The 27,622-nt window shown below is 39.3% G+C and overlaps 2 protein-coding genes across 2 annotated transcripts in view; one reads left to right on the forward strand and one right to left on the reverse strand.

Moving 5' to 3' along the window:
- Positions 1–646: 646 nt before the first annotated feature.
- Positions 647–24,193, reverse strand: ANKMY2 (ankyrin repeat and MYND domain containing 2). Its single transcript, XM_009086018.4, has 10 exons — positions 23,968–24,193; positions 20,814–20,878; positions 12,939–13,077; positions 11,038–11,136; positions 8,814–8,974; positions 7,446–7,660; positions 6,187–6,322; positions 4,330–4,458; positions 3,790–3,931; positions 647–1,688 (listed from the first exon to the last, which is right to left on the reverse strand). Exons 1-10 carry the CDS (start codon positions 24,176–24,178, stop codon positions 1,465–1,467), a joined length of 1,521 nt encoding a protein of 506 aa, XP_009084266.3. The 5' UTR covers positions 24,179–24,193; the 3' UTR covers positions 647–1,464.
- Positions 24,194–24,359: 166 nt separating this feature from the next.
- The window catches only part of BZW2 (basic leucine zipper and W2 domains 2), a 56,409-nt gene continuing 53,146 nt past the window's right edge, over positions 24,360–27,622 (forward strand). Inside the window, exon 1 of the mRNA XM_009086021.4 lies at positions 24,360–24,507. The gene's annotated coding sequence lies outside the window, so the exon portion shown is untranslated. The remainder of the gene's footprint in view (positions 24,508–27,622) is intronic.

Here is a 27,622-nt window from a genome sequence, read left to right on the forward strand (position 1 = left end):
ACCTCAGAGTGGAGGGTGACTACAGCATGACTACAGATCTGAGATCCAGGCAGGCATTTCTTGCCTGCAAACTGTCATGAAGTTAAATTTGTATACTCAAATTACAGGACTCCCCTGCATGTCACACGAGAATGTCACCATGTTACAGACGCAGGAAGCATAATTGCCACATAGCCCCTTTCTTTTAAAAAAATTCCCTTTATTCTTCACAATCTACTAATCCTTGAAATTAAAACACAAGTACATTCCCTGCACAGGTGGATTTAGGTATCTTCACTCTTACAGTTTTGAGAATATTAAACAAAAACTTTCAACATATTAAATAGTAAAAAAATTAATAGTGTTTTCTCTGTTTTGAGGATAGTCCTTACTCCTCTAATTAGAAGAATACTGCTATATTTAAACACCACTGATTCAGCTGACAATAGGAGTCTCCACTTTTGCCATCCTTATGCAGCAAGTGATATTTTCAGTTGTGGCATTTCCACTGATTTAATGAGACATAGAAATAAATCTGAGTGAAAAACAAAGTTGAGGGGAGCTATTTTCTAGATCTGGTATTTAGCTGAAAGCTGAAGTGAAATCCCAGTTGTATCAATGCACACATGAATGTTCTCTTCCAATTCACTGTGACCAGTTCAGCATGAAAAATCCTAACCATTTTTTATTTATGAAATAATTCACAAGCAACATCCCGCTGTGCTCTAAGGCATCTTTACCTGAAAAATTTAGAATGCATTATTCTTGTCAGTCAAAATATTTTGAGTCATTCTGGTCTTCCCTTCATTAGACTTTGGAATATTTCTGACCAAACCAATAGTGAAAACCACATTTCACCATCAGCTTGAGACACCTGAAACAGCAGTTTCATTTACTACAGTTGCCACAAAACAGACATTATTTTTGTGCTCTCACTAGTCAAAAATATTTACAGTAATGTCATGAAAAACTGAGAGTTCAAATGAGTATCTTCAGAAACTTAATTGCTACTGAATTCCTTCAGATAAAGCTTCATAAAGTGCTGAAGAAAAAAGCAATTTAATAGTTGGCCTTCCAGTGCTTTTAATAACAGGTCTATGTACTTGCAGAAAAAAAAATTAAATTACAATTAAAGTAACTTTTACGTTTGGAAAACATGAATAATCCAAATCAAATGCTGTTCATTTTTCACTATGTGGCTCATTAACCACAGAAACTCAGTTTCACTAGGCTTATTGTTGGTATACATACAGATGGATCTATGCCACTAATTTTTAGCAGATAATAAATACCTAACTTGACAATTTACAATAAAATCTGGAGTATTTCTAGACAAAGTAGTCAGTATTCTATCTCTTGATGAACAGAGACATTATGTCTTTTAAAAGAAGTCTTGCATAAGCCATGCTCCAAGAACTCAGACATGGTCAGCATAAAAAATTCTTTAGTACCCTTGAGAACTCTCAGTCCCTTCCTACCCTCTTCTTACTCCTCAGAATCTTGAATTTTTTGAAGATCAATGTCATCTAAGGCAGTTTCACTCTCCAGTGGACTTTCAGGTTGCAGGGCTAGTGCCTCCATCTCTTTGGTAAATTCAGGTTCTTCTGTTCCATCAGCAGGATGATTTGCATCCACATTTTTTGTAGGATCTGGACCAGGATCTGACTGTTGTTCACTTGTAGAACTACCCTCTACTAGTTGCATTTCATCTGAACAAAAGAGAAATCACACAATTAATAAACACTGAACTCCTTTTTAATTGTTGAAAAACAGTAACACTAGGATACTTTGCATCAATTACAGAAGTGATTTATTTAGAAAATCGTTATTGAATAAACCCAAAACACTAAAGCTTTGCTTAAGTTGGTATAAGGTTACTCTGGAACTAACCCTATACAAAGCTTTCATTAATTTATCTTCCATTTTTGCCAGACTACTTTTTTTTTTATTATCGAGAGGAGCAAAGTAGGATACTATAGTAATTTTCATTTTCAATTCAAACATGCTTTATTGACACTATACTAATCATCAGCTTTTCAAAGAATAGCTGCAAGCCAGTTAAACACCAAGTACAGGTGGGGTTTGCTTTAAATCAAAAAGGCATGGACATGACTACATAGGAAGTATTTCTGCATAAAACAGACTGAAGAAATTATGTGCTTAAAAACAATGAACTTTGGTTGAAATGAGTCATCCTAAAATTTGTAACTTGACTGGTGGAACAGAATAAACTATTGCACCTTTACTCTTCAAGCAATGTTTTCTGAGAAAAAAGAAGTGTTAAATAACTTTTTTCACCTGATTCTACTAAGTAGGGCTTGCCTGCTAGGACTTCTGAAAAAAAGGAGGGGAAAGCCTAATTGGGAGAAGTAGTTATATCTTGGTTTATTGTTCTCTGTTGTGATTGATAGCCAGCCAAGAACGGTCACAGCTAGCTAGCCACAGCCCTGCCAAAGCCCTGCCAAGGGCTGGCAGTGAGCTAAGAGCCTTCAGCACAGGCTGAAACGTGGACTTTCTTGACATTCACCCCTGTACAGCAGAAATACTGAAACTCTTTAAGTTTGCTTGTAGTTGCAACTGTCGCATTTGTTTTTTTTAATTATTGCTTTCCTGATGTACAGGATTTGTAGGGGGTATTACTAACTTTCTGACATAAAACTGCTGTTGATATGAAATGCTCTGACACACCACCATTCACAAGGTGACCTGAAGCTCAGATGACTTCAGTGTCTTACTAACAGTGCATAATCGGATAAGGTCAATAATGTGCTGGCCGTCTAATTGAATCAGTTAATGAAGATTAACATGTGGATAATGGAGGAGAAATGTAACAAAAAATGTTAGCTTCCCTTTTTAGGCAGGAAGGGAGAAGAGGCACCCACCAAGATCCTGATTCTCCCTCTGAAAAGGACAGCATGTGAAGCATCATTGCTCACAGCTCGTTATGTTTTGTTGTACTGGTATACAACATATCCAGGGATTTCTAATATCCTTGCCTCCAACTTCCACAGTCCCATCCAACAGCAGCTCTTGTAAAAGGATCAACAGAGGAAACTGTTGAAAACTTTAATTATTACTGATTTATATCCTGTTATTTTGAGTACAGCTGAAGCAAACAATATTACCACTGTAAGGCAACAAGAATTTGTGCAGTGCACTTCTACAATCCTTAAAACAAAGGAAGGGAAATCCACTAAGTTGTAAAAAAGTGATTTAATTCCCTACCTTCCCATTATTTCACTTGGAGAAACATGGAAAGGGGCAATACAGTGTTTATTAGGTCATTATGTTTTAATTACTTTTTTCTTGAAGGGAGGAAACCACTATGAGAAGTTTAAAGACTACTGCTTGCTTTCCTCACATTTGAAGCACACCACACAATTGACTCGATACTGTGACTATGAAGAGAAGTATTATGAGAGATGTAACATCTACATTAACCTTTGCAACTGGAAGCAGCAGGCTGCTTGCTTATTATCCAACTTGTCTTAACACCTCCAACAAAACAGAGCAGCAGAAAGTTCTGCACTAGCTTGATTAAAGATCTGGAGTTTGAAACAGTGCAGTGTAAATCAGAATGCTTCCATTATAGAAATCTGTGTAACCACATCATTAAAAAACACATTTGGAAAGTATACAGCATTTGTAAATTTAAAGGCCAGAATTCCCAACAAACTCAGCTTTGCTGTTATGTTTCATCAAAGATTTTTCTCCCAACCTCAGCTGTTACAGTTTTAAGACCTGTTAAATTGCTCTTTGTGATGCAGTTAACACAGCATTAGTTTCAGCAAGGGAGCAACAGATCCGAACCTTTCTTTTGCTTCTTTTCTTGTTTCCTTTTCTCTTTGGCAGCTTCTAGTTCTTGTTTCTCATGAATTTCCTTCAGGATCTTGCAGACCTTTTTGTGGGTAAACCAGTGTATTTTCTGGCAGTTCTGGTCACAATACATCACCTGAAAGTTACCAGAGTTACCAATTAATTTTCGTGTACGAAAAGAATTTCTTTGCATTTCTTAGTGCAGCAAGTTAAATGTCTATGTATAGCACTTAATGTTATTTTTAAGCAATTTTTAAGGTCATATCGAGTGACACTAACCTATATAAGAATCTATAAAGAGCAGTTTTTTATTAACTCTAAACATACAGAATTTTTGCTATTTCTTCATTCTTAAGTGCACACACTTGGAAATCCAAGTACTCCTTCCTACTTGTGAATTTCATGCATCTTTCAAGTAGATGGCTTGAACATCTTCAGTGCAGGCATGCATGACGTTCTTCCTAAGTTTACACAGTGAATAGAGAAGGATTCAAAATCCTCAGCACCTCAGTGCAACCTCTTTTTTATTCTTACCATTTTACATACTGAGCATCTTTTGTCTGCTCCCTTTCCCCCACAAGTTGTACAGAATTCAGCATCCACAAAACCCACTTGGCCAGTAATCGCTTGTGTAAGCACAGAAAAAGCTGTGGGGTCAGAGCCCTGAAAGGCAAGAAGTGGTAATTAGATTAAAAGCCAGCCCTGTTGCAGAGAGGGACACACAAGGGAAAACCAGAAACGATGAACACGAGCTTCGGTCTCACTGAAAGTGCTGCAGCAGTAAAAACATAAAACCAAGTCACAGAACTTCAACTAACATGCACAACTTAAGATTTATCTTTAGATACACTTTTGTATATGAAGCTAACTTAAGCCCTGAGCTTCTGTTGTATTTCCTCTGTAATTCATTGATAAACTCTACGTTCTTTACATCTGTATATCCTATGCAGCAGATTTTTGCAGCTCAGTTTCTGGCCTGGCACACGAAAAAATGTTTCTTTTGTCACTGTTGTGCTCAGTGCACACAGGTGCTACACACCAAATGGTCAGAATTTGAAATTTTCAATTAGTTGCATATTACTATTTAGATGTTATCTGCAGCATCCTTCCCATGCAATGCAAGCAGTAAGGTTTAGGTAACAACACATTAAAACTATTCTTTGGGCAATGATGTAAATATTTGAAGAAAAACACCAAGTTGTTCTGGCTCTAAGTAATTCCTATAACTGTCAGACTACCATGGAACATGCACAGTCATAACTACTATGACAACACTGAGATGCCCTGACTGAATCCAAGTAAGTGTGCAATGGCAAAGGTCAAAGGCTTCCACATAAATAAAAATTACAGTATGTCCTCCTTTCCAGCTCTGCATAATAGACAGAAATCCAATGAAATAAACCACTGCTTTAAAGGCATGAAAGACCGCAGGCTGTCCTAAGAAAAAAGCAACAGGAAGTAAAATGTTTAAAGAAAGTTGTAATGCATCACAATGGCTTATGTTTTTACACTGTGTTTATCTTCCTGGCTTAGGCAAACAGTAGAGATTGCACTAAGCCTCAGGACATTTTAGCAGACCAGGAGACTTAAGATGGAGGCTATTTTTAATTGGCTCTGAATAATCCAAACACGTCACAAGATTGTTCCAATTCCCCAGTGTTTGTGCGTACAACATCTCGCTCTTAGAGACCAGAGAACATTCTTAAAAAAGAACAGCCACTCTTGTGTAAAATTTATTATGAAGCAATAAATAGTCCTAAAATGAAGAGTGTGCTAGCAAAGACCTAAGAGGACAACTGAGGTTAGATTTTTAACTTGTAATTTTGATTTCCTAATTTAGATATAAATTTTGCTGCACATTGCATCATCTTGCCTCTCCCTCTCTGTGAAAAAATGAACCTTTTTCTAACATCACATATTACCAACTTCTTGTGTACAATAGAGCAAATGAATGCATTAAATCTAGGAAATTATTCAATCTTTAACTGAATTTAGACATTGTGAAAACAGAGTGCAAATTAAGGTTCATTTTTATCTCACTCTATGATTTCAATAAGTGAACTGGCATAGAAAAACTGAGAAGAGGAAAAGAAAGCTCAGAGACAAGAAAAAATTGCCTCAGTTTTCTTTAAAAGCTGAGGTGTTTAAGCATTTGTTATGGGCACATGAAAAGAATACTAGTTGAAGTACTTTAGAGCATTTTCCTGCACTACAAAAAGTAATATCCAGCTCCAGATAGTTTAGGGACATCAAACCCTTTGCTTAAGGATTGCAGGGTTGTAATATGCTACAGAAGTTGAGGACAGAAAGATGTCTCTATCTGAATTTAGTATGCAAGTTACTGAGGAAAGATTTTCTTGACAGGAAAAGGTCACTATTCACACTACTTACTATTTCAACAGGAGCAATACTTCTCACAAGCTGCTGGAGCAACGTGGCTTCGCAGTAAGGAAACTTCCGGATACTTTCTCGAATTAGCTTCTCTTGATACACAGGGAAACCATCTTTATCTCTCCCTTTCAAGAGGCTAAATTTTTTAAAATGCATGTAAAATAAGAAATCACATAGTAAATATTCAAGAACAAACACATACAGCATGCTATATGCTTCCCCTTTCAGATTATAGAGAAGAATTCATAATAATTTGGCAACTTCCTATGTTAAGTTCATATGTTAAAATGCAAATGAAAGTGTTTTTATTCTAATGCACAATCATTGTGAAATACACAATATATAAATGCTCTGAAACCAGACTTACTAATTCAGCCACAGAGAAAAATAATAATCTATAGGTATACTATCTACTATCTACATCTCACTAAAATATCAAAATGCTTTGTGCTGTTTAAAAATGATCACTGCAATAATAAAGACTGATAAATGAACAATACCTTAAAACACAAATTCCACTTTATTATAATAACATGTTGTAGTCCTTATGCCTCTTTGGCTACTGTTTTTTTTTAATATGGATCACTAATGAACTATTTAATTTTATTATATGAAAGTTGACTTCATAATTTATTTTCAGTCTCACAGAGGATTTCAGTAAAAATCCACAGTGTTGTATGGGGAACGTGATTCTTCTAAAAGTCAGGTCACTTAATATGATACGTAGTATCAGGCAGCTGGTCTGTAACTCAGTAGATTTTGAGGATCTGCCTAAGTTATTTAAGAGGGTAAGTCTCACCCAGAGTCTGTGGGATCTGCAGTTCTCACTTGCTTAAGTGTTTTTGAAAAAAAAATCTCAACCTGCATGACTGCTGAAGAGCAAAATGGCACAAGAAATGTTCCCAGAAGAACCATACTGGACACTGACAAGTTCTTTTTCCAAGCCTATGACTCCCCTCTTTTTCAATCACACATTGCTGTCTGCTGCTTCATGGTGCATATGTAAATGCCAACTTCTAACCAGTTTCAGCAGAACTGAAATTCCAGGAATGTTTCCTTTCTACCCAGGAAAGGACAGTGTCACTTTCGACACAGAAAAAAGGCAGACTTGAAGTAAATGCAGTTGGGATTACTTAACAAGTTATTTGCCATAGCCTTTATCCAAACCAATTCAATCTATTCCTTCAGTTGTCTTTTTCCTGGTATCAGTAACACCAGGGCATATGTCTGCTTTCAGACCTCTCTGTAGAGATACTCACCTTTTGATAAACCCATCTAGTTTATCCTCTCGCTCTTTTAAAAATGTAATACATTTCTGGAAGATGCAACTGATATAGTGCATTTTCATAGCAAGAACTTCATTCATGTCTTTCTGCTTCATGCATTTCTCACAAATGAGATCCAGAACCCTGTAACATTTCTGCAGTGCTTCTACTTCGGCCAACAGAGGGTTCTCTTTCACCAGCAACACGATCTAGAAGAGTGAAGAAAATGTAATCCAGTTAAGATTTGTGCATTGGCATTAAAGCTTACATAGCTTATTGTAGCTAAATTTCAATGCAGTTTCTAATATTCTTCTACTTCCTTCTTATGCAGTCTTCCCTTCCTTTTTCCAGGCATTATTTACCATTCTTATTCAACATGCTGTAATTCACAATTCCCATATAAAAAACATTTACAACTACGATTGGTATTAAAAATAGCAAGTTTGTTTTGTTTTTTATTTTTAGAATAAGAACCTGAAGAATCAAAACTACTTCTAAAGAAAGTTAGAGAAACTACCTACACTATACACTAAAATCTCTTTCCTTTTGAATGCTATGTCTTGTATGATTTATAGACTTGTATGACGTAAGCAGTTTCACAGAACACATCAACCTCACATAATTAGAGTAATAAATCACATAATAAAGTAGAGTACTTCCTGTAGCCTAGTAAAGCACTGAATAAAATATTCCAAGAGGAAACTATGCTCTACTCACTCAATTAGCTGCCACTGGTGCACTACTGTCTCTGTGTACTGCAGATACCTGGCTGGAAACTGTTACCAAATTCTGGACTTTGATTGGCAAGCCCAAGGAATTTGTATTTGAATTTAGGTGTATTTATTTCTCTGAACTACACTGGAGTAGCAAACCATAAAAGACATTATTGTCAGCAATATCCTGGGAAGTAAAATAAACATTCTCTTGCACAAACTTTCAGAAACAGCAACAGTGGTAGATGTTATTGTGGTGAACCAGTGGTGAAGGTAGGAAGATACATGATGAGAAAACCATTGAGAGAACAATGAGATTTTGTTAAGATAGGACATCGTTGTATATTTCCACTTCAAGTGGGGCTGAGAAATTAAGCCAAAAAAGACAGCTATTTATGGTTACTGATATAAGAAGTAAGAATCTCTCCACTTAAGGGTGTTAGTTCAAGATTCTGGAGTATGCAAACACTGAAATAATTTTTTAATCACATCTAAACATTGAGCCTGCTTCTTCCTCATTTTCAGAAGAAGTTGAATTAGCAGATAATGCTTTTGATCTGAGTTGAACTTGCAGAAGCGCAGAATGCTTTCTGACACAAAGAAACCACTCCCACACCAACAAACACATACAATTTATGTATTACTCCACCTTAACAGGATGCATGTTGGTAGTAGTAATAATTTTATGCAGAGGCCCAGCTAATTTTACTGGCAGTTTTGGTTCTTTGTCTAAGCCTTGTGGTTTAGTATAGTAGTCCAGCCTTTCACGTGGAAAGAAGTTGTTGATGACAGTCACACAATCATGTTGACCTAAAGGCACACAAGAAAAAAAATCACCAGTGAAATAATAACAAGAAAAAAGAAACCAAAAACACCTCAACCCAAATGTAATATAAGCAATACAAGTGAGAATTACTCACATGCAAAGGAGCTCTGCATGATATATTTTGCACTGTAAAGAGGCAACTCTTGTCATTCTCTCGTGTGTAGCTTTAATCTTCAGTAAGTGTTATTAACTTAGTGACTCCCAGCAGGGAATGCCCTCATGAAAATTAATTCTGAATATCCTGTCTGCTTCCTGCATTCTCCTTTCCTGGTAAGCCACAACTAAGAGAATAGTCATTTCTCCCCAGTTTATACTATACTAGTAGTCTCATACTGCTGCTATAATTTTTCAAGATAAGATTTTTCCACTTTGTACTTTTGAAATTAATGACATTTGCATTGAGATTCATAAGTTTCAGACCTGCAAGCAGCTACTACTGTATTAACCTAAGATGGGAGAAGTTATAAGAACAGAAAATGAACATGTTTAAAGTTTACCAAAAATAAAAGGACTGTAATGAAAGTAACAAGATGAGAAAAGTTACATCCTCTTTTTGTTTTCTACATCTGACAATACAATGGATTACTTGACTAAAGGGAAAGTAAAACTTATCTTTTCTAGCTCAGGACCACAATCTTTGAATTGATTTGTCTTGGCACTAATCCTATAATCAGTAGAAGACATGGCCAATCAAATTCCAACATTTAAAATCCTCCACTGTTTTATAACAGACAATTCTGAGCTAATAGAGCACAGTGTAAGACAAATGACAGGGGAAGAAGTATCCTCACTTCCCACACACAGGCAGATGAATTAATGTTGATTGGACAAAGAATAAAAAAGGAACAGGAATAGATTCCAATGAGCAGACTCTTACAGAGTAGTGTATTTCACTATGCCTGAAAATATTTATGCTACCTTGGTAATGTGATGAGATTTTAAACAAGAATTCTCAAAAATTATGTTGGAGATAATATTCCCCATTCACTCCACACAGCATCCCACCAGAAAAGACTCACCAAATCCAAAGGATAATTAATGGGAGTAGACTTCTCTGATACTTAAATGAATAGTTAAGGTTTTGCTGTTTGAACCTCAAGTGAGCAATGTCAGCCTTTTCTTCTTTAAAACAGCAGAATGAGCTAATGGAAACTGAAACAGCACTATTCAAGGAAGTAAACCTAAATGGCAAGGTAGCCTTGAATTCAGAACACCAAAAGGACTTGAAAGGGAATTCTCAGGCATTCAAACACCATGAAAGATTTTGTTTGAAAGAAAATACAGGTCTTCATTTCTGGGAAGCAATTGCTGTGCCATTGAAAATGACTCCACTTAACCTCTTAATATTTTATCAATTCTCCCTGCTAGAGAAGAAGTGGGACATTAAGCCAGGAACCAAGTATTGTCAAGGAGGGTAAAAAATTTAAAAAGAGCTTATAAAAACAAACAAAAAAAGACCAAAAAGACAGAAAAAAAAACCAGCAAAAAAGCCTGCTGCATGTTTTGCCAGGGATTATTTTGCATGCTGGAATGATAAATCTTTCTCTTATTCTAGTGAAGTTCAGGTCAGTAAGTAGTGACTGCCTCAGAAGAGGTTCCAAGACTTCTCCCTCTCCCAGGAGCCAGGAAGAAGGGCAGGGGGTGGCATGCTGCCAGCACTCAGCTGCAAAGCTCAGCTGAGTTCCTAACTCCTGGCACTACAGTTGTCCTTTCCCACAAGAGAAGCTCCAATTAGCACTTGGTGCTGCACTTTGGATCCCTCCAATGTAACCAGCTTCCTCTTACTATTTCCAAAGCACTGACATTGCAAAAACTTACACACTTATGTATCATCTGTTCTCACAGGTAAGATCATCTGTGTTTTTAGGAAATCAAACATGGGAACAGGACACAAATTGACTCTTACATGATGAGATGTGGAAAACAAAGCTCAACAACATGTCAGCTCAGAACAAGTCATTAAATAATGTTTTTCCAAGAAAAAGCATCAGACTCTAACACTTCACTTCTTTAGGAGTTTAGAAAATTATAGCAATTTTCATCTTACCCACAAAAGCAGCCATCTGAGCAGCTGTCCTTCCCACAGAGTTGACAACATCAGTTTCTGCTCCAGCCTCTAACATCATCCAGGTGATTTCTTTGTTTCCTGAATTTGCAGGAAAGATATGGGGAATGAGCAAGGACAAATCAGAACTTGTAATTCTCTATGCTTCAGAAAAGATGTACTGAATTTCTTAAAGACCAGGAACAACACTGAGGAAAATGAATGTTCTTAATGTCATTATTTTAAGCATGGATTAAGAGAAAGGCATGTGCTTATTTAGAGTTCCTAGTGGGTGTAACTCTGCTCTCTGTAATGCACATTCAGCTTCCCGTGGAGCTTATGGCAGTCATCGTCATGTAGCTACACTAGAGGTTGGTCCCTCTGGACAGCAGTATAGAAGGAAATTCTACTAATCTAGTTTAACAGTTTAACTACATTTGCTATTCTAAGAAGAAAAACACATTCAGGACTATGATGTAGCAGGTACACAGTGAACAGAACAGATTGTTCCCTTCTCCACTGTGGGAACTGGGTGTTCAGACTGGGCTAAATACCAAGCAAAATGGAGCTAAAATTTGATGGGAAGATTAGATTACTTAATTGGTGCCCTTCAGAGACTAAAAAAGGACATTTGTCACCACTCCTGCTGGTTCTGCTTTCAAAGGTATTCTTACTTTATCAGTTTTTGTGCAGATGCTAAGTACAGAAAAGGGAATACAAAAAGGGGATGGTGGATGAAAATGAATGTTTAAAAACAAAGTCGCTGCATGAGTAGTGCTCATGTACCTTTTGTGCTCAAAGATAACAGACTCTAAAGTCAACATTCAGAAGCTTTCACACCCAGGATGTCAGGCTAAAAGCTCAGCTGTGAGAAAATGGTAAAAATACAGCATTTTCTACAAAGCTGCAGTCATTTAACAGCCTCTAAGAGTTTGTTCTCATCTATCTGCTGCAGCTGTGATATTGCTCAATACCACAGAACCCTGGAATTTCACAAATCTTTTTACCAAAGTTGTAGCTGAAAAACAAACTGATGATCTAGTTAAGGTTCATGTACACACATAAGCCTTTTAAAAAATATTTATGATGAATGAAGGCAGTTTAAACTCTACCTGCTAAGAACCCTGACTCCCCTAGAATCTCATTTTTGGCAAGACATAAGTGGCCTAGTAAAGAAGATACTTAAAATAACCCAATATTCCCAAATCAAATCTTTTCTCCAAAAGGAACAATGTTTTAATGTAGTGTCTTTTTCTCACTTGAGGAAATTACTGTTCCAGCCATCAGGGAAAAAGAACAGCAAGAGGAAAGCTGCAAACCACCACTTGAACAGGAGAACATATATACAGCTATTAGCACTCCCACGAAAAAAAATAACGTAAGAGGAGAGTGAAAATTATTTTGGGAAAACATGGTTTTAAAACTTACTAAATACATTTTTAAAAGCCCACATGACAGTTGGAAAAATAATGTAGGAGAAAGACAAAATTTGAAAAATATTGGATTGAGAAGTCTTATATATTACCAAAAGCTACTGATGCAGCATCATTTTCAGTGTAACACAGTCTAAGTAAACAAAATGTATCCCACTCCACAAGAAAACTGTCCCAGGAAAGGGAATGTTGAGATCTCGAACAAACAGGACAAAGAAGGTACAAGACAAGTAGACTGTATGCCTCAAAATGCTGAACAAAATATATTTTTATAGGAGTCTGAACAGAGGTTCTCCTGTTACACTGCCCACAGGATTTTACTGATCATGATGTAGTTGCACGGTTCATATAAATAACAGCAAACCTGAATAATAAAAGCATGTCAACACTTACTTTTAAATTATTAACTTATGGCAAATTGTACTCATTGGTGTCACAAAAATCAGTGATCTGAGTCTAGTAAGAAGTTACCTGAAAGTCCAGCAAACATCAAGGCGGTGTATCCATGCTCATGTTCATTGCAGTTGACATCAGCTCCGTGTCTCAACAGCAACCTGCACATGTCCACCTTCCCTTTGTAGGCTGCATGCATCAGAGGGGTCATGCCATGCTGGCAAAAGAAAGGAGAAGCAAGTAGCATACAACAAAAAAATGTTACATCTCTTGATCTTCATACAACTGATCATTTTTACTTGGCCATACATATTCAATGTAACTACCAAAGCTCCACGTAGTATTTTATTTACAAATAACACGGAAAATCTTCATGAAAAAATATGGTTACTAACATGCAGCGGATTTCCACGTCAGTTTTCTTATGCTGTGCTATAGATTTGAAAACAGAGCATGGTTTAACAAATGAAAACCATTTACAGTCAATTTATCATTGTCATTTTATGTAAGACATTAGTGTTGAAAACACCTAATCTTTCTGCTAGTTGGAAAAGCCTGGCTTAGAAAACTTGTTAGCTTCCTATGTTACTCTTTTCTCCCCTGCTGTGACTTATATGATAAGCAGCTAGAAAATAAGACATAAGCTGTTGTTATTTTGAATACTACAAAGATTTTCAGTCTCTGAAACCCATCTTGCTCATTTTTAGTCATGATTAAAAATGGTAGTTCTGCCATACACCTCTCTCCCACTTCTCCACCCCCTTGGCATTGTGTCCATGATCAGCCAGAGCTCTGAAAGCCCTCATAAAGACACACAGCTCTTGTCAGACTTTAACAAACCTGGCTGGTTTGATCAATTGCCCCACTACAAAAAGGATTTGCTTCAGCATGGGAGGACTGAGCTGTGATTATAAAAGATAAAGCTAGGAAAACCCCAGAGGAAATTTTTAGAACTAGGGTGAACTGTTAATGCAGGCTCTCTCTTCAAAGGCAGGGAGAAGTATGCTGCTGGTTGATAAAATTGCATGACACTCCATTTTCAGAATATAGTGTGCTTTTTCCAACATGCTGTTTATTTTCACTAAGCATCAGGTCAGGCTTCATGTTATCAGCCAAGACACTCTAACTGTCCAAGAACACCCTCCAACTCTGCATACCAGGGAGAGTGCTTTAGTTTGTCCCTCAAGAAAATCAAAATAGCATTTTGTTCCTTTTTTTGTCAGTCAAGGCTGCGTACTTGAGTACATTCATGTACTGCAGCTCTGTAAATGTCTGGTAATGTGATACTCTGAAATAATGCAATTGTCAGTTTGAGCCCTAATGTATTTCTTGTTTCGATTTATGATGAGTGAAATCCAAGTAAGTTTAATTTACCAGCATGACTTAAAAACTTCTAAAGGTGAGGGAAAATGGAAAAGTTAAAAGTATAATCATTTAAAGGTATTACAGTTTCATTACTCTCCATCCTAACTGAAAATAAGAGAAAGTGCTTACTTGATGTATCATATTTTAGTAAGCCACATATTTTGGTAAACTGCAATATAAACTGACATTGAAGAACCAAAATACCTAATGAGATCCCTTCATGAATAAGAAACAGACTGCTTTTGCTAGATTTCATTTGGGGTGCCTCAAATGTTGAATAAAGACTTTCTGTCCTACTATATAAAATATATTTTATTCTATTATATTTCATAATGTTACATCAAAAGCAACTTTACAGGCCAATCCCAGTCTGGAGTCACAGGAGGTATTTGTCTCCTTTAGCAGCACAGAAAGGTACTGCAGTAAGGGAATATAAACACAGCACAAATTTGATGGGAGAAAGATTTTTAAAAAACAATGACTTTTAAGTTTGGTCATATCTTGAAAGCCAGTTGTTTCAATTAAGATTATACGACAGTAAAGAACTGGGTTTGTTTTATCTTCTCCTCCCAGAAAACTGTTTGTTAAAATGCTTTGATTTAACTTTGGAAGTGTCAGGCTGTGGTGTGGATCAAAAAACCACATCAGCCAGAAAATATATGTATGGTTGTAATAAAATTGGATTTGAAGTCACATTAATATCAGTTTTTCACATTCACAGCAAATAAAAGAGGGTCAGGAAAGAAACAAATTTATTTGGAAATGCTTGGTATCCTGTATTATGTCCCTACACTGAAACTGGATTGACTGCAAATACTTTTCTCAGCCTGAATGTCAAAGACAGGTCCAGCAACAGTCTTTTCTCACAGATGACATTTGGATTGTCAATACAATGTACTTAAAAGACAAAACTTGCAGATGGTTTATTAAGCATACAGATGAAACAAATTTTTGTTCTACTATGAAACATCAGATGAAGGATCCTTTTTCTAGCTGCTACCATGCAACATTCTTCTGACCAAAAGAATCAAGCTTTTTTTTCACAGGCCAAAAGTGAATTCTTCCCAGCTTTCTTTTTTTTGTAAGTATGTTACATGGTAACACCTCTTCTCTTCTGCAGGGCTGAAGTATTTCTTGTATGTCTCACCATTCAAGAGGAGTAGAGTTTGCTGGAGAAGCATTTTTAGAGCTATTTTAGAGGCATTTTTAGTGCCTCTAAAAACTACCTAGCACTTCTCTTGACTGGGTTCTCCAGCTCACCAACCAACAAGGCCTCTGTGGCACAACAGGGCTCTTGGCACAGCCAGCCTGGCCATTACAGACCATCCTTCCCAGTTCCTCATATTGAAAAGAACCCATAAGCAGAGTGAGGAATGGGATTCCAAGAACTGCTGCCATGGTGGGGAAATCAATTGATGAAAAAAACCCCAAATGACAAACTATGGGGTCAGTGGAGGGGCAGACAGATGAGTACCAGAACCAGGGAGGGGTTGGACTCCATCACCAGCATTAAGGAAGAAGAAAACAGGTCAATATGTCTTCAGCATCCAGCTGAGGTGTACTTGAACAGGATAAATAAAAACAAATTTATGAAAACAATAAAATGGAAAAGCAACCTTCTGCCTCCTAGGACCTATAAAGGAAGTTTCCAACAAAAAAACTGCTTAACCTTCATCACTAGAGGAATGGGGAAACACAGAACAGCTAGGAAACAAGAAGTGGAACAAACAAACAAACAAAAAATACACAATATCTCCCACTCCAGTGACATGTGCATATTTGGCAGAAAACCTCTCCATTTTGTGAACATTTAAACACTCATGATGACTGTGTAAGAGCACAAGCATCACATGTGTATTGCTTTGTGGCTAACACGATGAAAATTTGCCACTGAAGTAGCCACATAAACCTGTGTTACGCAATCCAAATGCTCCCAACATTCCCATGCTCACTTCACCCTTCTTCTCAACCATGGAACCTAGTCAAGATGCGGCACACAGGCTGGAGTACACTGGAGCAGTCCCTCACCAGGTACTGGGGTACACTAAGGCACTGCACATGAGAGCACCAGCTCTTTTTCTCTTATATAGAGTGGGAAAAGTAAAAAAAAAGGAAAGTGAAAGGGCTGTCAAAACCCTAGCTGAAAACTGCTGTAGACACTTGTATGCCAGCAATTTTAAAGCATCCACATCTCCCTTCTCCACGGAGAATTGGATTCATTCCTCCAATGAGGAATGCAGCCCCACATTAACATAGAAAGAGTGCCTTATTTTACCCTTCAGGTTCAGGCAACAGTTCAAGTCAGAAAATTATAAACAAAACACATAACTCTGGGTTTGGCTTTTACTTGAGACAGTATTTGGGACATTGCTAAAAATGATGTAAAAAGAACAGGTGTTACAAGGCAGAAATACTTGTTGATGTATCTTTTCAAAATCAACTCTCTTGTACTGAATGCTGTTAGTCTAGAAATACAACTTGACTCTTTGCTGGATGAAAGCCTCTAGATATTTCACCCTGCAAGCTTTTGAATAAGACTGCCCTTACACATCTTAAATTTCCTAAAAGCAGGATTTGGAAGGAGGTCAACAGCTACATGCACAAATAATTTTAGCTGTAGCTAAGTATGGACTAATTAGAATATGAAATACTGTTCAGTAAGTGTCAATCACAGCTACAGTTCTCCTTTATAGTCATCCTGCTCAGCTGTTGGTTTCACATATGTAACACATTAGATTCCTCTGATGATCTTTCAGTTCATCTTCAGTGATGAAAACTTAAAGCCTACATCAATCAGCAACCTGAATTGAAAACAGATAATTCTTACTAGCAGGGAAATTTTCTTTGGTTTGTGTATTTTGAAGTATTATGTAAAAAACATCAAAAGACAAAACCCTTCCTCCTCAACCAAGGCCAAGGATCTGCCATTTTCTGCTAACAAAGGATTTTCACACTAGAATAGCAAAACAGATCACCTGAGGAGCCCTCCACTGAACTTACTCAGTATGAGCAAAGCTACTCACATTTCAGCCACGAATAAGCAGGCTGTTGCTGTAATTCCCAGGAAGTGTTCGGTTCTGTAGCATAGAGAAGTGGACTCTTTCTAAATGATCCATTACCAAACTGAACAGCTGAATTACCCAACTAGAGGAAAAAAGTAACGCTGCTAATGCCAGATGATAGTTCTGTAAGAAGATTACGAACAACCTTACAGTTATTTTAAATAAAGAAAAATGATGTACTTTTCAGGTCAAGTGTGTTGGCTTGATAACAGAAAATAGGGGATATAGTACTACAGTACTCCTTTGCAACCTTAACTACCAACGTGACCAGAGGAAACTTCCACAGTTGGAAAGCCCATGTGCTTCCTTGAGTCTGCCTTTCTATAACAATCTGAAATATTTTAGCCACATGCTGCAGATGGAGATCAAGTCAGCAAAGTGCTGATAAAAAGTCACAGTATTTACAACCACTGCACTCTCAGGGGAAAGAAAAGTTCTGAACACTTTCTCCCATACTAAGTTTCCAAATTATCAACCACTCCATTAAAAAATTACTAAGTGTGCATTTAAGTTAAATATATTTGTTTTTATTTTACATCCATTTCTACAGCCCACCTATTTGCCCCAATGTTTGAGGACACCTGAACTTAAATGTCTCTGAAGTTCTAAAGTCGCCAAACTGTTAAAGACCAGTTCTGCAGAAAAGCCATTGCACTTGTTTTCATAAAGACATTGATTAAGACACAACAAAACAATTTATTTGGTAAAAGGGGTGCTGAGAAAAAACAGGACTGTATCTGCTGGATATCTCCAACCTTCTGGAAGAAACCTTCTGGAAGACGGACATCTGGGAAACTCATTTGAGTGAAGGGATCTTACTCTGTGCTGACACTCCCAGCGGAGCTCAGCAGACAGCAGGAGGTGAAGGGTATGAGGGAGTCTTGGAACAAGGGCAGGAAAAGCAAGCAGACTTGGAAAGTAATTTTTTTTATTTCTAAATACATGTACCAACGGCAGAAGCAATGCTGAAATATTGCATCCAGCTCATATGTACATTTTTGAAGTAAGAAGCTGAAACAACTGGAAAGGATTTGAAAAAGAGCCACTATTATAGCTCACTTGCTGCAGAAACATAACTTTTGGCAAGATACTTAAAAGGTCACTGCATCTGGAAAATGTTAAAATGTGACTTGGTCCTTGTCTAAAGGTACATAGAGAAAGGACAGCTGATTGTTAGTAGTTTTTAATCTACAAGAAAGTGGATCCAAGCAGTTAGAATATACAGTCAAACCAAAAACGAAAGGAACAGATTATGCGTGGGTTCTTTTTAAATTAGGAAGTGCACTATATAACAACCTGCTTCTGATGCCGTGAGTTCTTCAGCCCAAAATTATTAAATTGTGATTGCATGCTTGCTGCACCACAGCTAGAAGACAGAATTACATTCAACCTGGGCTCATTCTCTGGATTCTCTCATGTAAAAAAGTCTTCAAGGATAGAAATGAGCTCCTAACTGAATTGAGCTCCCACTTTAATACCTAAACATTCCATCTTCAGGTCTTCCTTACTTCTTAACATTACCAAACTAAGTAACAGTAGTAATATAAACGTGAATTTCAAGATAAGCAACTAAGGCAACAGAGAAAAAAAATAAGACCTGTTGCACTGATAGCAGTCTCCAGTTGTGGCAACAATGAATAACAGACTAAGCTGATGCTTAACTGGGATTTCACACACTCTTACTTATGTATAGATATTAGAATAACACACTAGAGCGAAAACAGTTATAAAAGAAAAACTGTAACCCTCACATAGCTGATGGATTCAAGGAACCTGAACCCTCTCTTGTTTAATGTGCATGATTACATACCATTCTTGGGAGTAAAAATGAGTCTGCAAGAAGTCCATTGCATAAAGTTTTAAGGGCCTTATTTGTATTTAGTCAGATACGAGCCTTAGGTAAATACTGTTAATACTATATCTTCTACAACAATAGCCTGAGGCAAAATCCAGACATGGTTTCTTTGATTAAGCCATATCCTCTCAACACTAATCCTGGATGCTGCACTTATACTGCAGCAATGCTACTGTCATTCAGCACAACTTCAGCAACTACACCTAAGGAAAACCTTTTGATGTTCATACAATAAAGCACACTTACAACCAGACTTACATTGTGTCTTGGGTTCCTAAAGTTCACTGTACAGCTTAGTTTGACTAGCTTTACAGAAACTTGTTGACATTCACACAAGAGAAATTCAAATTTAGTGTTTAACTTGAGAACAATCAGAAAATTGATCTGTTGGCAGAAAAAAAAAAGGCTAACAATATCCCATGAAGATACTGATAGAAGAAGTGGCAATTTTTCTCCATTCAGCATTCACGAGACCACATCTACAATATACCCTGTCCCATTTTGAGCCTTCCAGTGCAATAAAGACATGGATAAACTGCAACAAAAATCAATGGAGTACCACCACTACACAGTAGGAACCTGAGCACTTGTGCAGTGAAGACAGAATGCAGGAGCTGGGCTTGCACAGCCTGGAGAAGAAATTGCTTTTGTGGGACCCAACAGCAGCCTGCCAGAGCTGACAGGGAGATCATTGAGAAGACAAACTCCTCACTTATCGTGGTAGGGGACACTGAGCCTGAACTGAAGCAAGTGAAACACTGTTTCACTGAAATCACAGTAAGAGAGTAGAAAAAGTTTCTCAGAAATATTTTACAGTCTCCATCCTTAGAGATTTACAAGGCCAGACATGTCAAAACTCAGAGCAATCTCATTTGACCCTGGAGCTGAAGCTGCTTTGAGCCAGAGGCTGAACTAGACATATTCCCAGAATTTCCCAGTGATACCTATGAAACAAAAAGCTGTGAAAACAAGCAGGTTAACATTTAAATTGATAAATTACACAGATTTAACGTGCATGATGGGGAAGTAGTTTTTCTTGCATGTTATATTTCATACTAATGGTACATGCTTTAGAAATACATTGTAAAAAAAAAAAAAAAAAAATGGAAACATGAACATCACTTAAGGTTCCTATCTCCACAAACTTATTCCCACCTTCAGGTAGCACTTCAGGATTTATTCCTCTACATGTTTACCACACCCACTTGTATAAAAGGCTGTGGTTCCATTTCTGATCGAGCTAGTATGCTTATGAGACCCAAGCATGGGATGGAGACAGGTGTTGTCTGTCACAGAGGGACTGAGCAGAGGGACTACTGCTTGAGAAGATTACAAGAAGTCAGGGAGCACCCCCAAGTGTTTTGCTGCAGCATTTATCTTACCTTACAGACAAAGCTCATGCTGGAACTTGAGACAAAATACAATGTAGTACTTTAAGCAACATTCATCTTTAACCTTTCTTAAAAAAAAAGTAAGAACTCTTCAAAGGTTCATTATTCAGTTCCAGGCTGGAAATATCTTGAGAGTAACTCTGATTTTCAGGGCTATAGCAACTGCTGTTAGAGAAATGTTATTTAACAACATGAAGGCCTTCAGACCTAGCATTTTAAACTTTAAACCTTATTTTAACATTATTAAACTCAGTATAATGCTTGCACAGTTTTGCAGTACCTCATCTAGGCAATTGACACGGACATTCTTGCTCCCCAGTAGCCTTCCAGCCTCCTCAGTGTTTCCTTTAAATAAAAAAACACAGAGAGAAAAAGGGGTGAGAAATAGAATAAACTGAGAATCTGGAGGAAAATGGTCATTTCCATTTCTCATTAGAATCAAAATCTTTGTATGTTACCTGCTTAGGATGTAGATTAACCACCAATAAATTAATTGCACTTAGTGAAGAAGCCTAGGAACAAAGAGTGTTATGTTCTAGAAGCTAAAAGCCAAGAACTCACAACATCAAAGAGGAGTTGGAAAGCATGAACTACAATTAAACATCCATTTTTTGTGAAGTAACTGATGTACAGACACAAAAATGGGACACTCAAACAGCACATGAAAAGCTCCAAATGAGTATCATGGTACTGAGCATTTTAAGAAATTTTGCTGCTTCATCTCTTCCAGAGCCTCTTTTGTCTAAAAGAGCAGTCTACATTCTCAAAAAAAGAAATTACCTCACTTTAAAGACTTTTTGGTTTTAATGAAACATGCTTTATCATTTACTCACATCATTTTTCCTGTTTCAATTTGAAATTTGCAACGTAACATATTCACAAAAGTGGAATGAATTTGCTTTTGCTAACAGAGAATAGAGATAGAAAGGACAAGGACCCAGGTAGCTTAATTTCTAAAAATTGCCAAATGCATAAGTGGACTGAACTTGGAAAAAAAATGTGCCAGGAAAAACAGGCTACACCTGTTTTTCAATTCTACTGTCCCACTATTTTTCAATTCACTACCAAAATCCTTTTGGCTAAGCCACAGGTCTAAGAACATGATTTAAAGTCCACTGGAGGACTATTCAGATATTGCCAACACAGCTTCTACATGCACAAAGAAATAAAAGAACATTCCAAGAGTCTGAGTTTGGAGAATATTATTGCAAATTAACAGAAACTTCTAATTACTGATTCAATCATCAGCAAAGCTCTTTCAGCAGTGATGTGCTTAATAAAAATAAGCACTGCATCACTTATTTTAATTATTTTCATGTTTATCTTCACTCTTTCAGAAGTCATCCAGCAATTTTTCAGCAAAACAGTTCTTGCAACTTCAGTTTGGCTAAAAAATCCCATTGATATACTAGAAATAATTTATTTTCATAAGGCTTTTTGATGTGGTTTAACTACACTACATGGGCTTTTACCATTTTTCATTTAATTCATTAATTTCAGGAAAAAAAGACAATTACCTGAGTTATCTCACACAATTAATAAAGACTCATGACTGACAGGGAATCATCAACTAACTTACTCCCCCAGACATACATATATTCTAAACATGTTAGAAGCTTCTTAAGAACTGGATCAGTTTTCAGAAGAATATCCCAGCCAAAGAACAAACATCAGTAAGAGAAAGTCTTCAAGGGGTGATCTTCAAGCAAATTTTAATACAAGCAAAGCAAAGTTGCATTTACAAACTCAGAGTTCTGTATGACAAAACACTGAAGGATTTTCAAACAAGACTCTAAACTGATGGAAGTCAGACTTCCAGAATTGGCCAGAGGTAAAAGTTGGAGCCAGGCACCTCATAGTGGTGGCATGGTAGGAAGCCACTACCAGATACACTGTGCAGCCTTCCTCCTTGGAATTTTTCAAGGCCTGATGGGATAAAGCCCTGAGCGATCACAACTGACCTCACAGCTGATGTGTTTTGAGCAGGAGGTTGGCCTAGAGACCTCCTGAGGCCTCTTCCAACCTCAATTATCCCATCATCCTAATCAGAAGCATCAAGTAAGTAAGACAGAGGTTTCTTCAAGACCAAGGTCTGAAACTCTTATTAAAGTGAGTCAATCAAACTAGTTCTGACTGTCCTACGCTTGTGTCTCTGACACAGAGGAATATTTTAATGCAACTGAGAGTGAAGCGCCAAAACTGTAGTAAAACTTTCATGGGTTCAAATTGCCTGGAAACTACATATAGAAATGCATAGAACACAAAGTGTTTGTAGTTGGCCTCCAACTAATGAACACTGCCCACGACTTTCAAAATACCAGCTGGAGGGTAACTATTTAGCTGGGGTTATGAAATTCACATTGCTGGACCAGGAAACCCAAATGACAGCAGGTTCCCTGGCAACAAGCATGTGTGACAGACAGTGTGATGAAACTGTGACACTCACATGAAATGTAAAACCTCAGAATAGGTCAGGTTAGAAGGGACCACAGTAGCCTGGATATCTGGTCCAACGTCCTTGCTCAAGCAGGCTCAGAGCACACGTCACAGAATTGCATCCAGACAGTTCTTGAATATCTCCAGTGAGGGAGACTCCACAACTTCTCTCGTTAATCTGGTCAACTGCAGTTGCATGGTCAACTGCACACTAAAGAAGCCCTTCCTCTTATGCAAGTGGAACTTTCTGTGCATCAGTTTCTGCCCAATGCCTCATGTCCTGTTGCTTGGCACCACTGGGAAGCACCGGGGTCTATCATCTTGACACCCTTCCTTCAGATAGAAATTGATGCCCTCTCCTCTCCCTAAGAGAACAATATAAGCTACTATAAGGAATAGTAAAGTAGAACATTATAAGGGATAGGAGGCGCACAACACCCCAAACAACCTCAAGTGCTGCCAATGTGAGAATAACGTGTCTGCAAAGATGCCCTGGTCTGGCACCAGCACATGCGAAAAACCTAACAGCACGCTAGGAGACCGGATTATCCCCAAGAAACCTTTTTCTTTTTTTTGGCAGTGGACATTAACACCAATAATTAGGCAAATATCGACATTGCCAATAAAATGCAAGCTTTCCTTGGCAGAGTTAGTCCCGCCCAGAGGAGCTTCCTCAGCGCCACGGCACCGCAGCGCGCCCCCCGCTGCACTCCCCGGGAGACGCGGGCCTTCTCGAGAAGGAAGCGCCGCTCTCGCACGGGAACAGCCGCTCTCCCCGGCAGGGAGAAGGGTGACTGCCCGAAGGCGGGCGGCCCTCAGCGCTGTGACCTGAGGAGCGCGGCCGGGGGCGAGGGGAGCCCGCGGCGAGCGGCCGGTAACGGCGCCTCACCCGCCGCCCCCAACGTGCGGGGACACGAAATCCCTCCCGGGGCACGGCCAGCGGGGCCCGTGGGAGCTGCGGCCCGGGGCCGCGAGCGGCGTGGGCCGGGAGGGCTCACCTGTGGCGATCACTGCCAGCAAGTCCTTCTCCTCCGCGCTCAGGTCGCCTTTCCTGGGGGGAGCCATCGCGACCCCCGCGCAGGGTAAGGCGGGATCAGCCCGGGACGGCGCCCGAAGCGCCCCCTCCCGCGGCACCGCCCCCGCCCCGCTCCTCATGGAACCTTCCGCCCGCAGCCCCGCCCTGCCGGGGCCGACTGCGGAGCGAACCATTCCAGCCCAGAGATGGGGGTCACTGCGTGCCAGCCTCTCGCTCTCCTACAGCTTCCCACGCGGTGCTGCCGGAGAGAAGGAGCCTGTCCGCTTTTATCCGTTCTTTTCAAGTTGAGAAATGCGTTGTGCTTTTCTTTTGTCTCCCCTTTTTGGGTTCTCCGCGTCTCCTTCGTTTCTCTTCCCCGGGGAGGTGCCTGGAGTGGTGCGGGCGGGCGGAGGCGCCCGTGTGTCAATGTGTCCGTCCTTCACTCCTCCATTGTCTCCCGCCGTCGCTGCTGCCGTCGCGTTCGCTCGCCCTCCCCGCCCCGGACCGCGCAACCACCCGACAGGTGCGGCCGGGATGGGGAGAGCGCCGGGCGGGAGCCGTGCCGGAGCCCCGTCGGAGCCCCGCGGCCGCGCTGCTCAGGCGACGGCAGCTGCTGTGGGGCAGCTCTGGCCGGGCATGCGGGCGCGGCGGCCATGGCGGGGCAGGGCAGGGCGGGCGGCGGCGTCACAGCCCCGGTGTGGGTGCTGGAGCCCGGGTTCGGAAATGCCGCCGTCCGCGGGTTTGCGGAGCACCGGCGGCGCCGGGTCCGCTGCGGGAGGGCTTCGGTGCAGGCTCATGTGCACACCGGCCCTTCCTGGCGTGCTCCTGCTTTCCTGCCTTTTTATGGCATCAGTTGGTTGGGTGGTTGGGCTTTTTGTTGTTTCATTTTTTCCGGGAAGGAAGAGCTTTTTGTTGGGCTAAAGCGGCCGAATGGAGCCGTGGTCGTGCCACGGCATCGTGTCCGCAGGAGGAAGCGGGCGCTGATGGATCGGGAGGGGAAGGAACGCGCTCAGGGTGTTCAGAGCGGTGCCTTTTGTTGGCGCCTTTCTAAAATTAAACTGTTGGTGGAAAAATAATCTTTGTTACAGATCCAACTTTCCACTATTCCAGTGGAAGCTCGGTAGACATAGGGACCTGTCCCCTCCAAGGGACAGAGACTGAGGTTTAACATCTTTGATTTTTGCCTGTGTTTATATCAGAGAAAAGAGCAGGATCCTGGTACTTGATACTGACTTTAACCCTCTTTTGCCCTACTCTTAAATGTATATTTTTTGTATCCTACCTTTTAAGGAACCCATTTTTTTTCCTGTAACTAATTTTTGAAGGCACGGCTTTATCAGCAAGTCGAATTTTTCTGTTCCTTACTAATGGCAGGTCTCATACTGAAATATTTAAATACATTTTGGAATTTCTCTTTTTAATACTGATCTTGTTCTCTGTTTTGATACCTGTTGATGACTTGTTGACTGACTTTCAGAAATGGTGAAGTGTCTCTCATAGAAGAGCATGCTCTCTGAATATAGTGTATCTTTGTTACTATTTGGGTAAAAAAACCAAAATGTGATACAATTTTATTTTAAATAAAATTGTGTACCTTGCCATGATTTTAAAAATCATGGAAATACAGGGGTGTACCACCATCTGGTTTTACTTGCATCAACAAGTGTAAATAAAAGAGATTGGTTTGGATTTCAGATTATAGCAGATTCCCTTGACGTTTTTTGTGGGAAACAAAAATGTCTTGAAGGAAGTGCCGTTGAAACACAAGTGCTTTTAATATTCTGATCCAGAAAACGATCCCCATGTAGCACTAACAGAAGTATGTCACTGGCTCAACCATGAAGGCTGAAATTAGGATTTAAGTGGTCTTTTGTTGGTTCACGGCAGGGTATGAATTTTACCTGCTGTGAACAAATTTTGTGATACTACAGTGCCCCAATAATCTCTGTGGCACTATTAAATAACAGCCTTCAAGCTTCCTTTTGCATTTAAAAAACCCCACAAAAACTGTCATACATTTAGCACAGAAAGGTAAGCCTATGACATTCCTTTTATTTAATACGAGAATGCCATTATTGCCATCCTGCCCTTGTTCACAGAGATCCAGTGAGGCTGCCTTTTCCTTGGCAGCCTCACTGGATCTCACTTGGTGACTAAGGCTAGAGGAGTGTTCCATCTGCAAGGGTGATAAAATACTTTCAGTGCTAGTTAAAACATGTTTCTCACTCTTACCTGGCTTCTGTGTGACCTTCAATCCTGTAATATGCAGATATTTCAGATCTTCAGATTATCCTTGTGAGAGTGTGAGGAAGTGGTATTGTCTCCATTTTATGAACATAATTTGAAGCATGGAGGCAACAAGTGATTTTTTTACGGCAGTGTAGGGAGTCGTTGTCTCAGCAGAGAACTGGAACATGAAAATGTAGGTTCTGTGCCTTTGTGTCTTTCCCTTTAATGCATTTTCTTTTATTTGCTGTATCTGTTTGTTTCACATATTTAAGACATGTGCATTACTGCTTGGTAATTAATAATTTATATTTTGGGTGTTACAGAGGGAGAAGGAAATATTAACCTCACTATGATTCAGAATATTTTCTCGATTTTAAATTATATGTTTACATATTAAAAATTCCCTATTTCCTCATCAGGTAATACATCTGGTACTTGTGATTTGTGAAGCAAGAACCGGTGGTGACATTTTTCCCCAGCAGTTTACTGATTATACTGCATGGAGGCGTGCTCAGGGGTATTTGTGAGAGCTATTGTTACCAATGTGTAGGGGATCCTAAGTGCCTGTGTACAATTGTCGGGGTAAGATTCATACAAGAAGATAACAAGGATTTCTTTAATTGAGTAACATTCATTTTGGGAGAATGTACAGAGCAATAACCTTTTTCTCAGGGCAGTTTGGGGAGAAGAGACTGCCTTATGCCTTAGAGAGTGCACCATGAAACTCTCAGTCTTTGGACATGGAAGAGAGGGAGAGGAAATGCTGAACTGGTTTCACTGTTTTCTCTCAAATGCCCTACCTTCACTTCTGTCTTGGAGGGTTGCCTGAATTCTGGGTGTGTACCCTGCAGAGGTCAAAGATCCCATAGTCGCTTTCAGTGCCTGGGCCTGGCAGGGTCAGAAACCTGTCTGACCCACTCCATTTTGTCTAGGGGAAAATAAAATAATAGGTCAAACAAGTATGCATAGTTCTTTGATTTATTTCCTAGCTCCCATCTCACTGGTTCAGCTAGGGATTTCCTCAGCAAGAAGTGGTGTCCTTATGTTTACCTTTATATTTGGTAGTCTAAAGCAGGCTGGTAGCCTTTTTAAATTTAGGTAAATTGTGTGTGTGTAGCATCCCATGATTATAACTTTCATGACTGCTTGAAAGAGGACTGCTTCTTTCCTGTTTGTGAACCTGCTGCTTCATGGTTTTGTTCAATCCCCAGCCCCCAGTTCCTGTTTTGGGAGCTGATGAGGAATTGGTTCCTGTTCAGCCTTGACATGCAGTCAAGCCTTGACAGACCTGTGGTGTCCCCTACCATTGTCTTTTTGCTGAACTGAAGTGTTAGGTGTATGTAGAATCCATTACATATTGTGGCCAAGTGTATTTTTGTAAACTAGCTCTCTCTTCCTGCATGCCCTGG

This window comes from Serinus canaria, chromosome 2 (genome assembly GCF_022539315.1).
Source record: "Serinus canaria isolate serCan28SL12 chromosome 2, serCan2020, whole genome shotgun sequence".
NCBI lineage: Eukaryota > Metazoa > Chordata > Aves > Passeriformes > Fringillidae > Serinus > Serinus canaria.

Coding starts and splice junctions, on each gene's coding strand:
- ANKMY2 (XM_009086018.4), bottom strand. CDS start 24,178: ATGGTTCGCTCCGCAGTCGGCCCCGGCAGGGCGGGGCTGCGGGCGGAA. Junction 6,323..7,445: donor CTAGATGGGTTTATCAAAAG/GTGAGTATCTCT, acceptor TAAAAAATTTAG/CCTCTTGAAAGGGAGAGATA. Junction 1,689..3,789: donor AGAAAAGAAGCAAAAGAAAG/GTTCGGATCTGT, acceptor TCTTTTGTTCAG/ATGAAATGCAACTAGTAGAG.